General features: G+C 40.0%; 1 protein-coding gene across 2 annotated transcripts in view; it reads left to right on the top strand.

The window, feature by feature from the left end:
• The window catches only part of OPHN1 (oligophrenin 1), a 369115-nt gene that overhangs the window by 218395 nt on the left and 124863 nt on the right, over positions 1-25857 (top strand). For both annotated transcript variants that reach the window (XM_075538125.1, XM_075538124.1), the window contains exons 16-18: positions 12682-12766; positions 23076-23134; positions 24222-24327. In XM_075538125.1, the coding sequence (XP_075394240.1) occupies positions 12682-12766; positions 23076-23134; positions 24222-24327 (250 nt within the window). The remainder of the gene's footprint in view (positions 1-12681; positions 12767-23075; positions 23135-24221; positions 24328-25857) is intronic.

Raw genomic sequence — 25857 nt, 5'->3', positions numbered from 1 at the left:
GGCCATGTGCACTTTAAAAAAAATGTGAGTATTTTTGCATTTGGATGGAAAGCTCTATAAAGGTCTATCAGGTACACTTCCCTAATTGTAGTGTTTAGCTCTGGAGTCTCCTTGCTGAGCTTCTTTCCCAGTGATTTATCTTTCTCTGATAGCAGTATATTAAAGTTGCCCACTATGATTGTTGAATATGTGATTTCTTTTTTCATCTTTTGAATAGTTTGACGAATTTTTCAGGTCTCTCATTAAGCATGTACATATTTATTATGCTCACTGGTTGCTCATTTACTGATCCTTTGAACATTATATAGTGCCCCTCCTTGTCTCTTGTTACAGTTTGCAACTTGAGGTCAACTTTGTCGATTAGAATTGCAACCCCAGCTTATTTTAAGTTGCCGTTTACCTGGTATATTTTCACCAGCCCCTGCTTCTTAGTCTATTTTTGTCTATGAACTTAAGCTGTGTCTCTTGCAGGCAACAGATTAATGGATTATGTTTTCTGAGCCAGTCTGCTAGCCTTTGTCTGGCCATAATTTGCAGCCTTTCAAATGGTGGTAGGACCCACCAGCACTCCTGTTTTGTTACATTAAAAGTTCTAGGCCAGGCATTCTTAAACTACGGCCCGCGGGCCACATGCGGCCTCCTGAGGACATTTATCCAGCCCGCTGGGTTTTTGCCCCATTTGGTTTTTCACTTCAAAATAAGATATATGCAGTGTACATAGGGATTTGTTCATAGTTTTTTTTTTTAAATTATAGTCCAGCCCTCCAACCAGTCTGAGGGATAGTGAACTGGCCTCCTGTTTAAAACTTTTTAGGACCCCTGCTCTAGGCTATGCTCTGGATATTAGCTCTGGCTACCTTACGTTAATGGATGCTAATAGACAGGCATACTTTCAAAGTTACACAAAGGACCATAGCCTGGAATTGAAAGCATTTTTTCAAAGAAAAGAATTTTCCCCTTTTTACAGTGGACTTGTGAGGTGCCCTGGTAACTAGGAAGTGCCGTGCTGTCTTCCAAGGGAGGGGGACTAGCTGAGCAGAGTGGGTTTGGGGCTGACTGGATCTGAAGTCCCTGTCCCTGCCCCCCCCACCTTCTGCCCCAGCTGCCTTCCTGTGTCCCTCCTGGGTCTCTCCGGTAGTAATCTGTGGAGCTATGTTCTGTCACAGGTACATTTCTCAATGGTAGCGCTTCAATTGCTGCAAATTATTACCTAATTATCTATTGTTACCCATGCTGGCATGCGTGGAGCTGAGGAGATGCAGGAGGGGGATGGCTGATGTTGTCACACCATTCCTAGCTGGGGAGGGGAGTTCTACAAAGTCCTAGACTGCAAGCAAAGGGTGGCTAGCAGCGCAGGGAACTCCAGTGTGAGGTCTTGTGAGTAGCTCTCAGAGACTTTCTGCAAGTCTAGGATTATGATTACTTTTCAGCAGCAGTCTGGGTAAATTATTGCTTACTGCAGTACTAGGGCACCGGAAGGGATTGTGCATGCTCTTCCTCTGGACCTGGAAAGGGGTGAGGAGAACCTACAGGCAGATACAGTGAACTTAGAGTGCTTCAGTGTGTTCTGGAATCACTTTGTGGATGAAAAAGGGGGAGGTCTGAACCGGACCTCAATACACTGAATCTATTTTTAGCTTCCAGACTCCAAGTATTGACCTCCTTACCTCTGAATTTTCTAGTCTGACAGCACGAGCACCAGGGGAATGACTCTACTTGGACACCATCTTGACTCCTCAATCTTCTTTTTAAAAATTTAAATGGTTCCTTTGGAGTAGATTTCCCCAATGTAATACATACTTGTATTTCTTTAATTATGTTTCCATAAATATATATATTTTAGTAGTTTTATTGGCATATCACTTACATATCATACAGTTTAATTTTTCAATCATATAAAGATTTGTGCACTCTTCACCAACATCAATTGCAGAACATGTTCTTCTCATATTCATTTTTGTTAGCTTTCTATTTCCAACATGCATCCTCCCCTGCTGTGCCTCTAGGCAATAATTAATCCAGTTACTGTTTCTATTGATCTACCTATCTGGATTTCATATGCAGAAAATCATACAAAACACGTAGAGGAAGCAAACAGTCAAGAACCCAACAAGAATGACTAAGCAAAATGTAGGGGGAAAAAACATCAAAAAGAAGGCGGAAAGTATTAAAAACTGAAACAACTTTAAAATGGGCCCATATTTCCTTTGTGGCATTCAAGCCACAACTACTTTAACTCATTTAAGGCTCTTAATTATATGACTCTTTTATATCTGATCAATTTCATCTCCTGCCACTCTTCCATTTAAACTTAGTGTTTTAATCAATGATCCTAGTGATTTCCTAAGCCCACCATGCTCTCAGTATAGCTGCTTAGAATATGTGCAATTTTGCACCTATAGCAATATCAATCTACCTTTTAAAATCTAAGTGAGTCTTTTCTAACTCCCCTGGATTTTTTTTCTCTGTATTATTTGTGCATAATGTTTTTATTGTACTGCTAACTATATCACCCGGTTTGTTTTTTTAAAATTTTTTATTTATTTTAACAATTTATTGGGGCTCATATAATTCTTTTCACAGTTCATACATATACATACATCAATTGTATAAAGCACATCTGTACAGTCTTTGCCCTAATCATTTTTTTCTCTTTTCTTCTTTTACATTTTATTAGGGACTCATACAACTCTTACCACAATCCATACATATACATACATCAATTGTATAAAGCACATCCATACATTCCCTGCCCCAATCATTCTCAAGGCATTTGCTCTCCACTTAAGCCCCTTGCGTCAGGTCCTCTTTTTTTTTCCCCTCCCTCCCCTTTTCCCCCCTCCCTCATGTGCCCTTGGTAATTTATACATCGTTGTTTTGTCATATCTTGCCCTATCCGGAGTCTCCCTTCCCCCCTTCTCTGCTGTCCCTCTCCCAGGGAGGAGGTCACATGTGGATCCTTGTAATCAGTTCCCCCTTTCCAACCCACTCACCCTCCACTCTCCCAGCATCGTCCCTCACACCCTTGGTCCTGAAGGTATCACAAACACTGGATTCCCTGTGCCTCCAGCTCCCATATGCACCAGGGTACAACCTCTGCCCTATCCAGTCCTGCAAGGTAGAATTCGGATCATGGTAGTTGGGGGGAGGAAGCATCCAGGATCTGGGGGAAAGCTGTGTTCTTCATCGATACTACCTCACACCCTAATTAACCCATCTCCTCTCCTAAACCCCTCTATGAGGGGATCTCCATTGGTCGACACTTGGGCCTTGGGTCTCCACTCTGCACTTCCCCCTTCATTTAATATTATATATATACATATATACACATACATATGTACATATACACATATATACACATACATACACACACTTATATCTTTTTTTTTTTTGCATGATGCCTTATACCTGGTCCCTTGGGCACCTCGTGATCGCACTGGCCGGTGTGCTTCTTCTATGTGGGCTTATTTGCTTCTGAGCTAGATGGCCGCTTGTTCACCTTCAAGCCTTTAAGACCCCAGACACTATCTCTTTTGATACCCGGGCACCATCAGCTTTCTTCACCACATTTGCTTATGCACCCATTTGTCTTCAGTGATCCTATCATGGAGGTGTGCAGTCAATGATATGATTTTTTGTTCTTTGATGCCTGGTAAGTGATCCCTTTGGGACCACTCGATCACACAGGCTGGTGTGTTCTTCCATGTGGACTTTGTTGCTTCTGAGCTAGATGGCCGCTTGTTTATCTTCAAGCCTTTAAGACCCCAGTCACTATCTCTTTTGATAGCCGGGCACCATCAGCTTTCTTCACCACATTTACTTGTTTACCCACTTTGGCTCCAGCCGTTGTGTCGGGAGAGTGAGCATCATAGAGTTCCAATTTAATAAAAGAAGGTATGCATGCATTGAGGGAGTGTTTGAGTAGAGGCCCAAGGTCCTTCCGCCACCTTACTACTTGACCTATAAATATAGACACATAGATCTATTTCTCCATCCTCCTATATATATTTGCATGTACATGTCTTTGTCTAGACCTCCATGAATGCCCTTTGACTCCTAGCTCTTTCCTCCATCTCCCTTGACTTTCCTCCTGCCCTACTACCATGCTTCATCGCCACCTGGGCTAGAGTATACCTCTTCTCTAAGCAACCTTACCCTTGATCATTTCCCACCAGGCCTGCCACTCCCCCTTCTCTACCATTTGGGGTCCCATGTTTTTCCCTTGTCCCTGGGTTTGTTAACACCACTTCCTTACCCCCTCTACCCCCCCACCCCAAGTCCCCCCAGAACTGTCGTTCCCGTTGTTTTTCCTCCAGATAGTTCATCCGGCCTGTCCTATTCAGACAGACCTGTGGAGTCACTAACATGCACGAAAACTAGACAGAGGAAAACAAAGCAACAGTATATAACCAGACAACAAAACAACAAAAACAAACCACTGACAAAGAACAGAACAAAACAGTTCACAAGAGAAAAGCTTGTAGTTAGTTCAGGGATCGTTTGCTGGCCCTTAGGAGCGTTTTCCAGTCCAGTCTGTTGGGGCACCACGCCCTGGCCCCAAAGTCCACTTTCAGCATTCCATGAGTTCCTCAATGGTTGAATAAAAACCTTATCATCTTTGTATATCTAGCATCTATTAATTTTCTGAGCATAATGACATAGGTGTTTGCTACACATTTGCTAAAGAGTTGAACTGAACAGATATTATTGGATGGAAAGCCAAATCACATTTTTTGTGGACATCACTTTCCCTGAGGCCCTTTCTTTCTTTCTTCTTCTTTCTTTTTTTACATTTTATTAGGGGCTCATACAACTCTTATCACAATCCATACATATACATACATCAATTGTATAAAGCACATCCATACATTCTTTGCCCTAATCATTTTCAAATCATTTGCTCTCCCCTTAAGCCCTTTGCATCAGGTCCTCTTTTTTCCCCCTCCCTCCCCGCTCCCCCCTTCCTCAAGAGCCCTTGATAATTTCTATATTGTTATTTTGTCATATCTTGCTCTATCTGGAGTCTCCCTTCCCCCCATCTCTGCCGTCCATCTCCCATGGAGGAGGTCACATGTGGATCCTGGTAATTAGTTCCCCCTTTCCAACCCACTCACCCCCTACTCTCCCAGTATCGCCCCTTACACCCCTTGTTCTGAAGGTATCATCCACCCTGGATTCCCTGTGCCCTGAGGCCCTTTCATACTAATATTGCTCTTCTACATTCAACACATTACTGATCCCTGAGGTGCAGTTCTCACTACTTCCTTCAAATTTTCATTTTTGACCATCAATATATGGAGTTTCAAAGTAAAAAGGCCCTGGAAATAATCTGATTGTATTCAAATATTGCTTCTTATAAGTTATTATAGTGTCAATCAAGTGGATGTACCTTTCTGAGCATCAGTTTCTTTATGTATAAAATGGGAAAGATACGCATATTGTCACATTGGGTTGCTGTGAGAATCTCTTTAAAGAGAATCTCTTTAAAGCTCTCCAAATCTATTGTACATTAGGGGAGTACTTTCTTTCAGATGGAGATGCTTAACTTGGGACAATGAGGCATTCTCCGGCATAGAATGATACTCTATGTCCCATATAAACAGTAAGCAGCTAAGTAAGGAGTGACCTCCACTTCTGATCACATAAGGAATTTTACATATTAAATCTCACTGGAGGAAAATGAGACAGGGCAAAGGAGTAAAGGTAGGAATTTGGAGAGAGCATATGGTCATTATATAATCTGTTGTCAACTTGCGACTTACGAGTGAAGGGGCACAGTTTAGCCTGTCAATCAGGTCTCAGCTTGATGAACTCATTTGAAAGTGCTAAGGAGATAAATACTCACTCCCTGCCACACATTGCAGCTGACAAGATACATGGAACCACGCTAGTGCCCTAAGCTGAAGGAGCCACATGGAGACCCTTGACAACGTAGTGATGCTTACACCACTGGATCCACGAGTTTCTACCCACTGGCCTGTGATCTTCCTGCATTAGGCATCATTGCATGTGTTTTGTGAGTCTGAAGAGGAATTTATAGATTGCTGCTGGACATATGGGATAATATCAGACTTACGGACTTGATCTGGACTAGGCTGTGATGTTTTCTCAATATATAAAGCCCTTTCTTATTCACATATGAGTGTCTATGCATTTGTTTCTCTAGTCAACCCAGACTAACACTGATCACGTGAAGAATCCATGGTATCATCTTAGAACCACATTTCCCAGAGTCCTTCCTACTCTGATAGAAGTTCCTGAGAATCTCATTCAAGCAGGAACCCTTAAAAGATGCTTGATATGCATGGTGGGGGCAGGGAGCTTTGTGTGTAAATAAACACCGAGATTGACCATACTGGCTGGCAAGGTTTTCTTCCTCCAAGGAGTTTCTAAATAAAAGTCTCTTGTGATGCCCTATGTCTTCCAAAAATAAATCTTTCTCTTGGTAAGATGAGAATCTAATTCTGGTAATGGTATTTGTCTGTGGTTGTGTGTGTGTGTGTGTGTGTGTGTGTGTTATTTCATCTACTACCAACATCTGTCTTGAGAGACACAGTTATTTCCTTGAAGGTTGGCAGCATTGGTTCCTTGCCCAGAGAAAAGCAGGTGCTGATATGATGAATCAATAATTTGGGCCTAGGTGTGTCTTCTTCCAAGACCTCTTCACTTGATCATCACATTGGGCTACCTTCTTATAAATTAGCACTCCTTTGCAGTTTTCCTCCATTTATTTTCACTTTTTACACTTTGACTGACAGACCAACTTCATGCTTGGCTTACGGTTATATATTTAATTAATTGTTCAACCCAAAGTTAGACTTTTTGTTTCCATGTTCTATATGTTTTTAAAATGTGCTTGCGTCTTTTATTGTAAATAGCCTCATATTTCATGATTAGAATGTAAAATCTATTGTTTTTTAAAAAGAATATCTACAAAATGCAAAGGATACTATCTTGTAATCAATGTTTGTTCTTCCTCCATTTCTATCCTCAATCAAAATTCCCCACCTTTTAGTCTGTCTTCTACTACTTCCTGGATCTATTTTCTGTCAGTTTCCATTTCACTTCCTCAGAATTATCAGATCTTTGTCACTTGACTTACAGGATTTATTTCTACTCCAACTCATTCTCGTTCTCAAAGTCAGCAATGTCTTTGTGCATTATCACTCAATTCCCTAGCCTTTATGGTTTTTTGACATCCTTAGCTTCAGTGATACTTAATCCTGTCCATGTTAGGAACTCCCTTATGTTCACTTGGAAATGTTCAATCCCTGAAATATGAAATTCTGGGATGTTATTCTGTGCAACATCCCAACTCTTTCACTAATCTAAACTTCTTATCTTTTAATTACGTCACTGTCTTTGCTTTATTGTTGTTAGATGCTATCAAGTCAATTCGAAGACATAGTGTACAACAGAACAAAACACCGCTTGGCCCAATGTAAAACCCATAATTAGTCCCATGTTTAAGCCTATTGTTACAGTTATCATGCATGAGATGCTTCTTCAAGGACTGGTCACTTCTGGTAACATGTCCAAAGTACACGAGACGAAATCTTACCATCCATGCTTCTAAGGAGTATTCTAGCTGTATTTTGTCCAAGGCAGATTTTTTCTTTTTTTGGGGGGGGGATAGTTAACAGTGCATTTAATATTCTTCACCAACACTATACTTTAAAGGTATTAATTCTTTTTCAGTCTAGCTTCCACACACTTATGAGTCAACCGAAAATATTACAGCTTGGGTTACACACGCCATTTTGGTTTTTTTTAACACTTGAACGAAGTCTTTGACAGTAGATATGAGCAACAGGTTATTTGATTGCTTGATTTCTGCTTCCATAGATGTTGATTGTAGATCCAAGTAAAATTAAATCCTTGACAATTACATTATTTCCTTCATTTATCATGCTATTAGGTGTAGGTCCAGTTATGATAACCTTTGTTTTATTTATGTTGAAGTATAATGTATACTGAAAGATGTAGTGTTAGATCTTCATCATTATTGCTTCAGTGTTGGAGATTATACAACCTTGATTTTTAAAGCTTTTTTTGGAGATATGAGTTGCATATCATAGATTCCCATAGTTCAGTTGTATTTGAGCAGTTGTATATATATCGCTACAATCAGTTCTAATGCATTCTCCACCCTCCTGTATTACATTATTTGCTCCCCAATTCCCTTTAACCTCCAGCCATATCTCCAATAAGTCCTTATATCAATTATTATCTCTTTACATCCACCCCTTCTGTCCTTCATGAATTGGGAAATGTAAAAAAATTGAAAATAGTAAATATATGCGTTTTAAAAAGAAAAAATAGACCACTCACAATATTAAAATAAACCAGAGGAAAAAATTCTGACAAGAGAAGAAAAAAGCAAGAAATATTTAAAACTAAGAAAAAAATCTAGAACAAATCCAGAATGGGTCAAGAGGGACATCCTATACTGTAGTCACATACACCATAATCAAGGTTGCAGTAATCTGTCTGATAGCAGGGTCATTTGTGTCCCTCAAGTGGTCAGAGGGGATCTACTAGAGGCTAAATCCATCTATCTAGGTACCCTCCAGATGGATTTTCAGCTCCCACTGTCATCCACAGCCTTCTGCAAATTAGAACTATAATACCTTTCCCTCCACCATGTTTGTCATGTTTGGATCTCAAAGGTGGTGTGTGCTTCATCCAAGTGGTCTTTGTTGACACCTCACTTAGATGGCTGCTTGTTTCAATGCAAGCCTTTAAGACTCCAGATGTTACTCTTTTTGATAGCTGGATACCATCTTCACTACACTTTATCTTCACATATAACATATATCTTCAATGGTTTCTACATGAGGGCAAGTATCGAGCAGGGCCATGTCCTAAGAATTAAATGTTCTTGGACTGTGGCTAGAATTAAGTTGGACCCCAGAATCCATTCACTTGTCCACAGATTACGCATGCCTCTGGTTTACTTATCAATCATCCTCTTGTGGCATAAGGCCATTCCATTGATAGCGTCATGAATTTAGCCAGTAGCATAGAATTTAACATATTATTGAGAAAAAGAGGTTATGTAAATATAGACAAGCCCTAAACCATAATCCATGCGTTTTTTTATTTGTGCAGATTGAATTCTTACATCACTGAGTTCTGTTGACAATGACCATGGGGGTTGGAGCTAGGGTTATTTTCCAGCAACATCATTTACAAGGGCAGAACCTTACCTGTCAGATTAATAAATGTATTAAAGCAAGGACGAAATTAAAATAACAAATATATGGTGGTTTTAGGCCACCTTTCATAAGATACCTATAAAGGCATGGATCCTAGCCAAGGTCCAAGGTCCAACTGCTAATTCCACAGCCTTGTGGAGGTCATCATTTGTTTCTTCTTACACCAAGGAATTTCAGGCTTAACTCCAAGGGCTACAGGTAATTTTGAAGTAGCGCCCAGTTTGTTCCGGGGGGTTCCAGTTCGAGTCCTTCTGGTATAACCTATGAGGGATGTCATGTTTTCCAAAAGACAGAGTCTAACAGAAGCTTGCTTTATGAAAGTGAAGAGTATGTATCTGTTTTGCTCTGAGAGCGATTGGGCCCTTTGGTTAAGAACTTGGAATAACACATATAAAATACCTAGCAATGTAATATTAGATAGGCACTGAGCAAGTGATATATGTTATTAGTCACTTTTATTATTTTGCCAGACTCAAACTCCCAACTGATAACCCAGAATCTACACTCACTTTTTCTTACAGAGAAACTCTGCTGGAGAGTATCACTTAACTATTTCTATTGGGGCCACTATACAATCATGAGCTTTAATCTTGCTAGATTCTCAGTATTGTCTCCTCTGTCTTGTTACTGGAAGGACTAAAGTCTTCAGGTCCCTCCCCTTGGTTCTTGCCATGCTTGTAAGAAAGACTTCAGAAAAGAGATAGGAAAAGGGTTTGAAAGGTTATATCCACCTTGGCTTGTGTGGACACATCTTTCAGCTAATCTGAAAGCACCTGCTAGATAAAGATGAAAGGTTCTACACTGTTGATGACAGACTTTCTGTCATTGGCTGAGCTTTCCGCAAACCTTCCACAACTGACGGACTTTTCATAGTACATCTCCCCATGACAGATGGTGTACGTACATTTAAAGTTCTTACTGTGTCCTTGTTTCCTAGCCCAATTTCAAATGTCAATTCAGTCATTTATGGGGGTTGTGTGCAAATCTTTTTACTGCCTGCTTTTCCTTGTGTTAGGAATTCCTCCCCGTTTGAAAACTACTGATAAAAGAAATGTGTCTTCTCTGTCCTTCACCACAATCTGTACTGGAATTCCCTTCCTCTCCCCCTTTGCCCCAAATATATATCTATATCTATATCTATATCTATCTATGTCTATGTCTATGTCTATATCTATCTAGCAGTCCTCTTAGTGATTATCTTCTATTGTTTTACTTGAGTGTTAGACGCAAACCTGTGACACATGCATGCCTCAAAACTTCTTCTAACTTCAGGCGTGCATTCCCTGTAATCCATTAGTTATCTCACCAATTAATTGACAGAAAATACATGTATTGGTGTAAAGTCACTTATCTGCACCCACAGTTATTCACTGTTCATTCCCATATACTCTGAAAGAAAATCCACATTTCCTTGCTCTTTGCTAAATTTCCAGTTGTTTTTTTGATGCCATCCTCTCTCTCATCCACATAGATCTTGGTCCATCAACTTTCCTCTTACCCATATTTTAACTGATTCCTACTTATTAGCTTTACCCTCAGTGTATGTTCATATTCAAGCCTATCCGATCATAAAAGAAAAAAAATCAACTTTGATCTTACATGTCCCTCTGGCTGCGTTGCTTTATTCTCTGACCTCCTATTCCAGCCAAGCTTCTGTAAAGTATATTCTCCACTGCTAGTTATGTGCAGTGTGGCCCAGTACCAAAAATAGTTAATTCAATTTTTTTTCTGATGATGCTTCTTCTTAAGCCTGGAGTGGGGCTGGTGATTATTATTTTCATATCTTACATTGTCCTCTCTCACCCTACACCCACTTTTCGGTTGTTCGTCCCCATGGGAGGGAGTTATATGTTGTTTCTTGTGATCACAAGAGTCTTCATTTTTTAACAACATCCTCAGATGATTTGAGTACATATTAAAATTCAAAAGGAACTGAGCTACACTGACTCTTTGCCTCATATCTTCTTCATTCTTTAATTCAACCTGTTTGGGGGATAATAGTGATAAAGCTTCAATCAGCATTTTTTCACTCAACCATTCATACCCGAAGCAAAACAACAGTTGTTTCATTATCTCATTATCTCTTATCTGAACAATTACAGTGTGTTAGGCCAGGCTGACTGTAGAAACATATCCACTAACAGTCATACATGGGTAAGTTATTGCTTCTTTATATCAAGAAGCAATTATATATCAAGCAAACATCCCAGCTCAGTCCAGATCAGGTCATAAGTCCCTCTTGAGACTCACACAGACTCATGCAATGATACAGAAAGCAGGAAGATTACAGGTTGGTGGATGCACAGTTGTGCGGTTCCAATGGGGGTGGACACATCACAGGGCTTGCTCAAGTTTCAGTGTGGCTCACTGGCATAAAGTTGAAGGCAGAGGGTGGTGGGTGGGTGTGCCCAGGACTATCTTTTTGAGGTCAAGCCCACAAGGAGACAACATTAGGCTGTGACCTGATTGGCAGGCTAGACTGCACCCCTACTCCTTTATAGCTTCTATTTGATAAGAAATGATGTAACAACCTCCTCATTATTCCACCTGCGTTCAAATACATTGTTACCAAGCTTTAATCATGTTAAACCATATCAATAATTTTACTGTATCTGTATACCTCCTATTCTCTTATTTTAAAATTATTTCATATTAAATTCAATTTTCTTATCTAAACATGATCTGAAGTATTAATTATAGTTACAAAATCCATTAAGATAAATTCATAATTATTAAAACAAAGAAAATGTTCTGCACTTTGAGAAATACTGGCATATAAAACCTATTACTTTTTGGCCCTCAAACTGGGCATTTATGTATTCATTCATGATTCTGCTGAAACTTTTAATACAGATCTTATGAATGACACTGCAAGGCACTGAAAATAAAGTGTGAGACAGTGGTATATTTTTGATATGATTATTTGTCCTCAGCAGTTAGTTGGACTTATTAGCCATCGTAACACTGATATCGGATTATTTTACTACCATTGCCAGTTTTATTGGTTGACTGCTTCCTCCTCCATTACAATTTATAAACCATTAATGTACACAAACTAGGAATATATTAAAATATGTGGCAAGAAACTTACGTGATTATGCTAATTGTCTATGTGCATTAAATAATCACCACAAGTTCAAACATAATCAATAACTGCAAGAAACAATTAACAGGCACAGAACAGAATACAGGCTCTAGCCAAAACGATCACTTTCTATCATTTTGGTATTTTGGCTTACCCATTGCCACTCCTGTAGTGGGAAAATAGGGGGAGGATTGGTCTTGCTGGTGTGGCAAGGAAGAATTTCAGTTATCACCGACATTTTTGTGTGCGAAGTGTTCATCTGTGAAAAACTGGCGTACAGTGCCTACCTCTTAATAAAGCACTTTAATTTTCTCTTTTAAAAGGAGGGAAAAATTAGTATATTTTAGAAGATTAACCTTCTCTTTTTTCTTCTCCTAGATCCCAAATGCCCAGGGGATATTGATTTTCATAATGATGACTGGGATATTAAGACCATCACCAGCTCCTTGAAATTCTATCTCAGGTATGTTTGATTTGGGGATTTTGTTTTTCATACTTGATTCTACTTGTCAGGGTCATGATATTGGGGAGGAGGAAGCATTTAAGAACTAGAGAAAAATTGTATGTTTCATGGTTGCTACCCTGCACCCTGACTGGCTCATCTCCTCCCCAAAACCCTTCATTAAGGGGGTGTCCAGTTGCCTACCGATGGGCTTTGAGCCTCCACTCTACACTCACCCACATTTACAATGATAGGATTGTTCTTTGATTCTTCATACTTGATCCCTTTGACCGATCATGGTCATCCATGCTGGTGTGCTTCTTCCATGTGAGCTTTTTTGCTTCTGAGCTAGAGGGCCGCTTGTTTATCTTCAAGCCTTTAAATCCCCAGATGCTATATCTTTTGATAGCCGGGCACCATCTGCTTTCTTCACCACATTTGCTTATGCACATGTTTGTCTTCAGTGATCATATCAGGAAGGTGGAAACCCACTGATTTGATTTCTTTTCTTTGTTGTCTGGTAACTGGTCCCTTCTACACCTCCTGGTCACATAGGCTGGTGTGCTTCCTCCATGTGAGCTTTGATCCTTTTTAGCTAGATGGCCACTTGCTTATCTGTAAGCCTTTAAGACCCCAGACACTATATCTCTTGATAGCCGGGCACTATCACCTTTCTTCACCACATTTGCTTATGCACACATTTGTCTTCAACGATTGTGTCGGGAAGGTGTGCATCATGGAATGGCAATTTAATAGAACAACGTGTTCTTGCATTGAGTAAGTACTTGAGTGGAGGCCCAATGTCCATCTGCTGCCTTAATACTAAACCTATAAATATATGCACATAGATCTATTTCCCCACCATCCTATATTTAGACTTCTATAAATACCTTTTGTCACCTAGTTCTTTCCTCTATTTCCTTTTACTTTCCTCTTGTCCCACTATCATGCTCAGCCTTCATTTTGGTTTCAGTAATTTCTCTCCGTTACATTGCCCTTGCTGAATCCCTACCAGGCCTCTCACACCTTCCTCGTCGCTAAATTTGGATCACTTGTTGTTCCCCTTTCCCTAGATTGATCAACACTACCTCCTTACTCCCGCCTTCCCCTCTCCCATGTCCCCCCAGAACCATTGATCCCATTGGTTTCTCCTCCAAACTATTGATCCAACCTATCTTATACAGGTAGATCTGTAGAGATAATAATATGCACCAAAAATGGGGCATAGCAAGACAGGTGATGAATGAGAGTACAACAATGACAACAAAAAAGAAAACCAATGACCCATAAAAGAACAAATTAATAAAAAGAAAAAAAAGAAAATATTTCAAAAAGAAATAAAAGTCTGTAAATAGATAAAGGTCTGAATTTTGAACTCTAGGCATGCCCTCCATTCAGGTCCGATGGGGTGCCACGCTCTGGTCCCAGAGTCTATCCTTTGTACTCCGTCGGGAGCTCCCTGCTTTGCTCCCAAGGTTGCTCTGCTGCACTCCTTTAGTGTTTTGCCTCTGTGTCTCAGGCTCGGTCCAGGCCAGTACCAATACTGAGTCTCCAGTGTTGTCCTCCTTAGGGCCCTGGGCCAGCAAGGGACGGTGTGTCTCATAGTGGGATTAAGCCATATGGTCCACTCTGTGAATTGGCTGTTCAGAGTCCGGATATCGTCCTCCAGAACTGGTGGGCCAGGATGTGCTCCACTCCCTCTTCTTCCCCATTCATTTATTCCCCTGTGCTCTGATAAGACATGCCCTTCTCTGCTAGCTGCAGCTTCAATGCCTCCCTCTAAAGTAAATTCTTCTGAGGGGAGGGGTAGTTGTCTATGTAACTGGTATGGAGGCCAAGCCATCAGACCCCTCCACCGGCTCCCCACTTCTTGCTTGGATGCTGCATTTGCATCCCAGAATACTGGCTTTATGTCTGGTCCCTCATTCCCTGTGGAGACAAAAACAATACCCTCCTATTGGGTGGGTCAGTGCCCTATTCCCCCACCACACATCTCTTTTTTTCCCCCCTTTCCTCCCTCCCCACCCCCTTTTTAGTTGGCTACCATATGTACCCCTGTATTTAGTCTGGCCCCTGCCATACTACCTGGACCTCACCCCTGGAGTGTTTGTATACAGTAGCTTTTTCCCTGTGCCCCTTTTGCATTTTTCTTTTCTGTCCTACACACACACACACACACACACACACACACACGCACACTTACCTCAACAGACTCATGTTATACTTGTCCTTTTGTAACTTGGAACTCTTTGATACTCACCTTCCTGACACGATCGCTGCATAAGCTAATGTGGTGAAGAAAGCAGATGGTGCCCGGCTATCAAAAGTTATAGTTTCTGCGTTCCTAAATGCTTGAAATTAAACAAACAGCCATCTAGCAAGGACTCAAATAAGCCCACATAGGAGAAGCACACCAGCCTTTGTTATCATAAGGTGTTGATCGGATCAGGTATCAAAAGATCCAAAACAAGCAATTATATCGATGTAAAAAAGGGGAGTTTGAGTAGAGACTTAAAGCCCATCTGGAGACAAATGGACATCTCCCCACAGAAGAGTTACAAGGAAGGGACGATTCAACCAAGGTATAGGATAGCACCGATAAACACACTTCCTTCCTCAAGTTCCTGAATGCTTCCTCCCCCCTACTACCGTGACCATGTTCTTCCTTAGAAATATAGCTAGATCAGAGTACACGCATTGGTACAGATAAGAGCTCTCTACACATGGACATCAGGACAGATAACCCCCTGAGGAACATTAGTGGGAGTAGCAATATCATGATGGTAAGGGGAGGGTGAGTAGGGGGAGAAAGGGAGAACCCATCACAAGGTTGGATATATACCCCCCAAGGGGGATAAATAACAGAACTGTGGGAGAAGGGAGACAGTGGCCAGTATAAGACATGAAATAACAACAATAATATATAATTGATCAAAGATTCAAGAGAGTGAGGGAGAGGGAAAGAGAAGGGAAAAAGGAGGAGCTAATACCAAGGGCTCAAACAGAAAGAAAATGTCTTGACAATGTTGATGGCAACATATGGACAAGTGTGCTTAATACAATTGAATAATGGATTGTCATAATATTTCTAAAAGTCCCCAATAAAATGACTTTAATAAAAGTTATGTCCTTAAAGTCATTGAAGGATTTCTGCCAGGGTGCACAGATGTCATGGTAAAATCATGAGTTGTAACAGTTAAGTGTTATTAACATGTTTTCTTGGATAAACACATTTTGAAACATTAAATTGCAGTTGGGAAAAAAGAGTGTGCATTCCATATCTCAAAATCAATAAAATGAAACCATAAAATGGTGAGGCTGTGAAACACTAAGGGTGTCAACAGAACAGCAAGGGGGACAGAGCAACGAAATCCCCAGGGAATACCAAAAATAGACTTTGGGGCCAGGACATGACACGCAAAACACTCCTAAAGGTCAACAAACAGTCCTTGAGCGAACTACAGGCTCTTTTCTTTTTTGTTGTTATTGTTTTCTTTTGTTGCCTTGTCTTGCTTTTTGTGCATATTATTATTTCTGCAAGTCTAGATAAGATAGGCGGGAGAAAACAATGGGACCAAAGGTTCCAGGGGAATATGGGAGAGAGGGTGACAGGGAAAAGGAAGTGGGTGTTAACAAACCCAGGGACAAAGGAACAACAAATGATCCAAAATCAATGGTGAGGAGGGTGTAGGAGGCCTGGTAGGGATTGATCAAGGGCAATGTAACCGAGAGGAGTTACTGAAACCCGAATGAAGGCTGAGCATGATAGTGGGACAAGAGTAAAATAAAAGGAAATAGAGGAAAGAACTAGGAGGCAAAGGGCATTTATAGAGGTCTAAATACAGGCATGGACATATGTAAATATATTTATATATGACGATGGGGAAATAGATCTATGTGTATATATTTATAGGTTTAGTATTAAGGTAGCAGATGGACACTGGGCTTCAACTGAAGTACTTCCACAATGCAAGAACACTTTGTTTTAATAACCTGGCACGAGATGCTCACCTTCCTGACATGATCACTGAAGACAAAGTGGGTGCATAAGCAAATGTGATGAAGAAAGTTGATGGTGCCCAGCTATCAAAAGATCTAGCATCTGAGATCTTAAAGGCTTAACGATAAACAAGCGGCCAAATAGCTGAAAAGCAACAAAGCCCACGTAGAAAAAGCACACCAGCCTGTGTGACCACGAGGTGTTGAGAGGGGATCAGGTATCAGGCATCAAAGATTTAAAAAAATTATATCATTGTAAATATGAGGGAGTGTGGAGTGGAGACCCAAAGCCCATCTATAGGAAACTGGACATCCCCTTACAGAAGGGTCAGGGCGGGGGAAGACAAGCCAGTCAGGATGCAGTACAGCACCGATGAAACATACAACTTTCCTCTACTTCTTTAATGCTCCTCCTCCCCACTATTATGATCCTAATTATACCTTACAAATCTGGCTAGACAAGTGGTTGTACAATGGTACAGATAAGAGCTGGTAACACAGGGAATCCAGGACAGATAAACCCCTCAGGAAGCAATAATGAGAGTAGCAATACCATGGGGGAAAGTGGAAAGTGGGGGAGAAAAGGGGAACCGAACACAAGTTTCTACATATAACCCCCTCCCTGGGGGACAATAGAAAAGTAGGTGAAGGGAGACATCAGACAGTGTAAGACATGAAATAGTAATTTTTTAATTATCAAGGGTTTGTGAGGGAGTGTGGGTGGAGGAGGGAGGGGAAAAATAAGGAGCTGATACCTAGGGCTCAAGTAGAAAGAAACTGTTTTGAGAACAATAATGGCAGCAAATTTACAAATGTTCTTGACACAATGGATGTATACATGTATGGAATGTGATAAGAGTTGTAAGAGCCCCCAATAAAATGATTTTTAAAAAATGTTGGGACTGAATCAAGTGGCAGGTGCAGGGATGGGGAATTAACTTGCCAGGAACATTTAGAGATACAAATGTAGGTGCTTGTTTTAATAAACACAGTGATGAACACATTGTTCTGTTTACTGGCATGACAATATATTATGTAAAAGGTTTTTGAAATATATATATGTAACCTCATTAATGCATTTTAATATGCATATTAACTATTGATATTTAATCATTTTTATCATTCTTTATGACTTCATGTATACCATACGTTGTTTACTGAAATATCTTCTTTTCAAGTATTGTGTTTTTAAGCAGCAGCATCAGAACAAAAAATCTTACCATAGTGAATGAGGAGGGGAGTGCGGAGTGGAGACCCAAAACCCATTTGTAGGCCACTGGACATTACCTTACAAAAGGGTCTTGGAGAGGAGATGAGCCAGTCAGGGTGCGATATAGCAACAATGAAACATACAAATTTCCTCTAGTTCCTAAATGCTTCCTCCCCACCACTGCCCACTTTCATGATCTGAATCGTACCTTGCAAGTTTGACTAGACCAGAGGATGTACACTGGTACAGATAGGAACTGGAAGCACTGAGAATCCAGGGTGGATGATCCCCTCAGGACCAGTGGTGTGAGTGGCTATATTGGGAGGGTGGAGGGAGGGTGGGTTGGAAAGGGAAAACTGATTTCAAGGATCTACATGTGACCTCCTTGGGGGACAGACAACAGAAAAGTGGGTGAAGGGAGACGTCGGACAGGGCAAGATATGGCAAAATAATAATTTATAAATTATCAAGGGCTCATGAGGGAGAGGGGAGCGGGGAGGGAGGGGAAAAAATGAGGACCTGATGCCAGGACCTTAAGTAGAGAGCAAATGTTTTGAGAATGATGAGGGCAATGAATGTACAGATGTGCTTTACACAACTGATGTATATATGGATTGTGTTGAGTTGTATGAGCCCCTAATAAAATGATTTTTTTTAAAGATAGCAATCTAAAGTCTGGAAAACAACATTAATCCAGAATACATTGGGTGTCCTATATTGCTGTTAGATGACCTTGTACTCTGGCAGGATCTGAGAGATTTACACTAAGCGTGAATGCTCTGCCCAGAAGTTTTCCCCACCACATTTAGTGAGAAAGAAATACATGTTTATTTGAGGCACTAGATTTACTCTGGTTTACTCTGATTAATGTGTCTGGGGTTACTGCTGTTTCTCCCATGTACATGGTGGGTTTAAACTGTCAACCTTATAGTTAATGCATAACGTACTGTGCCATCAGGGCTCTTTCATAGCAGTGGAGATGGGTAGAAATAAGCATATTCAAGAGACACTTAGCAAATAAAATTGTTGAATTGGATGTAAGGATAGGAGGGATGCCGGAAAATGGATGATATCCAGGTTGCTGATCCATATAACCAGATGATGATCATGCATCTACTGATTTGGAGAGCACAAGAAAACCAAGTTAGATAATGAGTTTTGGATCTGTGACGTGTAGGTGCCTTTGAGGAAATCAAGGCAAAATGTTAAACAGGCAATTTGATATATAAGTCTGGATCTCAGAAGAATTCTAGGCTTGAACTAAAAAAAAGGGAATTGTTGACAATATATTTCATTGGAACCAGGAGCTTAAACAGGATTTCCAAATGAAAGAGGTACTTCACCCGTTCCCAGTCAAATTTGTGGATCAAATAATGCAGCCTCCCTGTCTCTACTTCCAAGGAGTCCTGGTAGTACCATTGGTTAAGCATTAGGTGAATAACTGAAAGATTGATGGTTTTAACCCACCAGCTGCTCTGTAGGAGAACAAAGATGAGGCACTCTTTTTCCATAAAAATTTACAACTTCAGAAAATCTAGGGAATTCTATCCTGTCTTATAATATCACTGAGAATCAGAAACAACTCTTTATATTGGGGTGGGATATTCTCTACTTCTTAACCACCCAGTTTATTCTTCAACCCAGCAATGCACATGTCCTTCCTTGTTCCTGTGTCACTCTCCCGGACTCTCATCCCCACTGATCCACTGAAGCTGCACTTGTCAAGATCAGCACTGACTTCCTTATTTAGCTAAACACAACAAGCAACTGTCAGTCTTTACTTTAGATTTTCTCTTTGTACTATTTGAAACTGCTAACAAACTCTTTCTTCTTGCAATATTTTATTCTTTTGAATTCTGTGATATCACTGAGTTTTCATTTTTTTTCTCATTTCTTTGTCCACTTTTTAGCAATCTCCTATATGGGCTTTCTGCCTTGAATTTTCCAAAGCTCTCTTCTTCACACTAGATGAATTGAAAACTTAAATATCTACAGGGCATAAGAAATATAAAGGTGTGAAGTAACCTATTTGTATATTAAACACATTATATAATGAGATTTATTTGCCTAGCAATCTCTTTGTTTACATCTAAATTTTCTTGATTTCTACAAATAACTACATGGGCCTGATTTGAAACCTGAACAGAAACAGGTAACATGGATTTCTAGGTCAAATAGCTCAATTATTTTATTTTAGTAACTAATTTCGTTTATTTTAAAACAGTATGCTAAACAAACATTTTGGAAAACTTCATCTAGCTGTTTGACTGTTAGTTTGTATTTAGCCACTAGACCACTAGGCTAATATGAACCCTAGTGATTAAGCACATAGTTTCAACCTGAAATGTTGAAATACCCCATGAGAGAAAGATTTAACAGCCTGCTTCTGTAAAAAATAAATAAATACAGCCTTGGAAATGCTATGGGGCAAGTCTACTCTTTCCTACAACTTTTCTATGTTGGAATTAATTTGATAGCACTGGACTTTGGGCTAGACTGATAATTCCACATCTGTTTCTTAGGCTAAGAAGTGACCTGCATCTAGTTTCCTAATAGATTTTGAGTACCCCAAAGACTCTTCTGATACAGGATCTTTCCTTTCTCTAAAGCACTTCCTATTATATCCAGTCACCCAAACCACATTACTCTCTCCCCATCATCATACACAAACAGTGAAGGAATTTTGTATTTATCTTAAAACACTCTCTTCACACACATTTACTTTCTATACTTAATGCCATGATTTATGTTTAGACTTGTATTATCACTAATCTAGATTACTATAACAAAAATAACAATAGCAGGCATTATAACAGTACTCTAGAGCAGACTGGCTGGTTCTACCATTTGCTAGCTGTATGAGCTTGGATGAGTTATTTAACTTTTCTTGGCTGCAATATCCTTATCCTTAAATTAGGGAATATTGAAGGACCCCCATAGGGTTGTTATGGGGATTAAATGAATAATATAATATATATACATATATATCTAGAAATTTACTATTGCTATTAGTAACAGTGAGAGGAGTGCTGGTGGCCTAGTGGGTTTTGTGTGGGGATTGCAAGGTCAGCACTTCAAAATCACCAGCTGCTTAATGGGAGAAAGATGACGCTTTTAACTTCCATGAAAAGGTACAATCTCAGGATTCCACAGGTATAGTTCTACCCCATTCTACAGGCTCACTATGAGTCAGAATCATCTCAATGGCAGTGAGCTTGGTTTCTTTTAAAAATAATTAGTAGTAGTAGTACTACTCATAGTAGCAGATCACTTGTCATCACAGTGGTCCCACTGCATTGTCCTATTCAAACTATACTATTAGCTCCATGGGACGTTGGACTATGTCTGATTCATCTCTGGATAAATTAACATAATGCTTAGCCAATATTTTTAATCGTTTTATTAGGGGCTCATACAACTCTTATCACAATCCATACATACATCAGTTGTGTAAAGAACATCTGTACATTCATTGCCCTGGTCATTCTCAAAACACTTGCTCTCCACTTAAGCCCCTGGCATCGGGTCCTCATTTATTCCCCTCCCTCCCCACCCCTCTCTCCCTCACAAACCCTTGATAATTTATAAATTATTATTTTGCCATATATTTGCTTGTCTGAGGTCTCCCTTCACCCATTTTTCTGTTGTCTGTCCCCCCAGGGAGGAGGTCACATGTAGATTCTTATAATGGGTTCCCCCTTTCCAACACACTCTCCCTCTACCCTCCGAATATAGCCACTCACACCACTTGTCCTGAAGGGATCATCTACCCTGGATTCCCTGTGTTTCCAATTCCTATCTGTACCAGTGCCCTTCCTCTGGTCTAGTCAGATTTGCAATGTAGAATTGGAATCTTGATAGTCAGGGGTTGGGGGGGTGGGGGTAGGAAGCATTTAGGAACTAGAGGAAAGTTGTATTTTTCATGTTTGCTATATTGCACCCTGTCTGGCTCGTCTCCTCCCTATGACCCCTCTGCAAGCGGATCTCCAGTGGCCTGCACATGGGTTTTGGGTCTCCACTCCGCAATCACCCCCCCCCTCGTTCACTATGGTAAGATTTTTTGTTCTGATGATGCCTGATACCTGATCCTTCAACACCTCGTGATTGCACAGGCTGGTGTGCTTCTTCCATGTGGGATTTGTTGCTTCTGAGCTAGATGGCCGCTTGTTTACCTTCAAGCCTTTAAGACCCCAGATGCTCTATCTTTTGATAGCCAGACACTATCAGCTTTCTTCGCCACATTTACGTATGCACCCGTTTGTCTTCAGCAATCATATCATGGAGGTGAGCACACAATGATATGATTTTTTGTTCTTTGATGCCTGATAACTGATCCCTTCGGTGCCTTGTGATCACCCAGGCTGATGTTCTTTTTCCATGTGGGCTTTCTTGCTTCTGAGTTAGATGGCTGCTTGTTTGCCTTTTATATGAGGATGGAGAAATAGATCTATGTGCATATATTTATAGGTTTAGTATTAAGGTAGCATAAGGACATTGGGCCTCCACTCAAGTGCTCCCTCAATGCAAGAATACTTTCTTCTATTAAATTGGCATTCTATGATGCTCACCTTCCCGACACAACTACTAAAGACAAAGCAGGTGTATAAGCAAATGTGGTGAAGAAAGCTGATGGTGCCCAGCTATCAAAAGATCTAGCGTCTGGGTTCTTAAAGGCTTGAAGTTAAACTAGCCAATATTTTTTTTTACTAAATGAAGAAACCATTTTGAGTCTCTATTTGCTCTTCCATTAAATGATATAGCGTCATTGGAAGGGGAAAATTGGAGAACAATTGTAAAAGTGTTTTGGAAACTCTACAGGATTTTCAAAATTAAGGTATTAATGGTAGCATTAAGAGAGGGTCCAGTAGGATTTTGCAGTCTAGATTTATGTCACCTTTTAACTTTGGGAACTAATTGATACTTGGGTTCTACACTCATGCTTTTGTTGGTCATCTGATGTATCATTGATCACTTGTATTAAATGACAGCCTCAGGTGAAGAGGAAAATATCTGCAGTCACTTTTAAGCATTGGGGTTCATGAATTTCAGCCTTGTTGCTCACAGAAATCATGGCCTGCTTATTCCCTCCCTAGATGCACTTATAATCTTCATTAATTTCAGGAATCTTTCTGAACCTGTCATGACCTACAGACTGCACAAAGAACTGGTCTCTGCTGCCAGTAAGTATTTATGTCATTAAGTAATTGTGTTTTACTGGCTTCTAAGTAAAGTTTAGAGCAATAAACTCTTCCAAACTGCTTTAGCGAAAGTAATTGGAAGAAAAACAAAAATACAGATTTTGCCCCCTGCCAAGTAAGAGTATTCTTGATTTCTGTCTAACTCAAGAATTGCATTAATTTTCCCAAATCCATTTTAGTTGAGTGAATTGGAAAAACTTGGCCACTTTGATAAATATGAGGATTATGCTGACTAATTTTTGCCTCATTCATCAGAACAAAAACGTTGGCTCACATTATCAGTTGACATCAAACTGGTTCAATACTGTTGCTCTTCCAGTTTTTCTTCAGAATTTTACTTTTCCAAAATGCTTTTCAATTTTCTTGTGAATCACTGCTCCTAATATGTTAACCATAATATCACATTTTCTAGCTAAGAAAACTGAAGGTGGTGGTAGAGAAATGGGGTACATAGAATGAGGCCAAATGTTGGCAGCTGAAGAAGCAGTGTAAGTCTGAGCTGAGGCCTCTGTATGAGTGCCCCTCCTGCTAAATTCCACATACACTTTACCTCGTCCTCATAATAGATCTTTGTCAGGGTTAGAAATTTTTACTTCCAGGATTTCTTAGTGATTTTCACAGGAACCCAGAAGAAACAGCATGCCTCCCAGTACCACAAAAATATTGGGTGAGAAAGGGTTTGCATCTGGAAGTGTACATATGGAGCTTCAGGAGCAAATTGATATGCCAAGATGATTAGATACTGTTCTTTTCCTCATTTTTCTAGGCCCATTTTTATCCCTCCCCCTTTTTGTCTTTCCCTCTTTTGTGTATCTTTTTTGCCTATAATTGTTTGTTTCTTTCTTATTCTTTCTTTGTCATTGTATCTCTCTACCTATTTATATTCCTATTTTTTTTCTCTCAGTCGCTTTCTATTTCTTTCTGATTTTCTATCTCTATGTCTCTCTCTCTCTCTCTCTCTCTCTCTCTCTCTCTCTCTCTCTCTCTCTCTCTCTCTCTCTGATGTGTGTGATATTTCTTGATTCAATTGCCCAGACAACAAAACATTTCTTTTATTGATCTTTCTCAGAATCCGACAACCTGGACTACCGTCTTGGAGCTATTCACTCTCTGATATACAAGCTACCAGAAAATAACAGAGAGATGTTGGAACTTATTATACGACATTTGGTCAAGTAAGTGACTGCTGAATTTTCAGAAATAGTTAGTATTTGAGTATTTGCCCACACGGTAGACTGCAGAGAAACTGCCTTTAAATGTGTTAAGTCCCGGCTCCCAGTTGTATGATCCTGGACAGATCTGTGATGAAAGTGGCAATTCCTTGATGTCTGTATATAACCTACAAGAGTCATCTTGCATCTGTGTTGTTTCAATTGAGGTACGTTAAGTTGGCTAACACAGACTTTGCTGTCATTAAAACCTGAATTTGAATCTTAGCTGTATTTACTTACCTGTATTACCATAGGCAATGTTCTCTGAGCCCCTGTTTAGTCATCTGTAAAGTGAGAATAGTAATGCCTAACATTCAAGACTGCATTGAGGGTTAAAATCAGCATAAATAAAATGCATGGCATATGAAACTGTCTAGAAATGGAAGTCATTCCTCTGTTTCTAGTCTATTTCTTGCTCTGATGGGGTAGGAAGAAATAGGCAGCATCATTGTAAAGACTGGTGAAAGAGCATAAGATTAATGGGTGAAGGTGGAATTTTAAAATAAAAATTAATTTACTTGAATGATGCAAGAATGCCACTTAGGAAGCTTTTATAATAAGACCAAAAACACTCTGTACAGGATTCTGAAATTCTGGGTTTTGCTTTCAGTTCATCCAGTAGCTTACTTGGTGGCCATGGGCAGCTCATTCTCAAGCTCTTTTCTGGTATATTAAAGTTAAGTAAATGTGAAAAAATTTATAAATATTATAGTATAAATTATGTTTAAGAAAATATTGATATCAGCCCACTTACAAAAATGCTTTATTTAGGTTTTAATCTCACTTGAATAGGATCACAAACAATAACATTTGAGATATTTAATGAATGTGAGATCCTAGCCTAAATGACCCTCTTGGCCTCATTTGTGATAAATCCTACTCACTCTCTCTATCTTGGCTTCAGTTTTTCCGTTCATGCAAGATCAGGTCCAGTTTTTTTAAATAATTTTATTGGGAGCTCTTACATTTTTTATAACAATCCATACAGTCATCTAGTGTGTCAAGCACATTTGCACATATGCTGCATCCTTTTCAAAACATTCTCTTCCCACTTGAGTCACTGATATCAGCTCCCCATTTCTTCCCCCTCCTTCCCTCCTCCCTCCCTCATGAGCCCTTGATAAGTTATGGATTATTTCCATATCTTACAACGTCCTCTGTCACCCCTCGCTCACTTTTCTGTTATTTGTCCCGGAGGGCGGGGGTTCTAGTTTGATCCTTGTTATCAGTTCCCCCTTTCTCCCCTCACCTCCCCTAATCCTCCTGGTATCTCTACTCTCCTTGTTGGCCCTGAGGGGTTTATCTATCCTAGATTCCAAGTGTTGCAGGCTCTTGTCTGTAGCAGTGTGCATGCTCTGCTCTAATCCAATTTGTAAGGTAAAATTGAGGTCATAATAGTGGGGGGAAGGAAGGAAAGTTGTGTGTTTCATTGGTGTTATACTATACCTGACTGGCTCATCTCTTCCCTGTGACCCCTCTGTGAGGGGATGTCCA

This window comes from Tenrec ecaudatus, chromosome X (genome assembly GCF_050624435.1).
Source record: "Tenrec ecaudatus isolate mTenEca1 chromosome X, mTenEca1.hap1, whole genome shotgun sequence".
In the NCBI taxonomy this organism is placed as follows: Eukaryota; Metazoa; Chordata; class Mammalia; order Afrosoricida; family Tenrecidae; genus Tenrec; species Tenrec ecaudatus.
The sequence above is the reverse complement of the archived record's forward strand: the minus strand, read 5'-3'. Positions and strand labels throughout refer to the sequence as shown.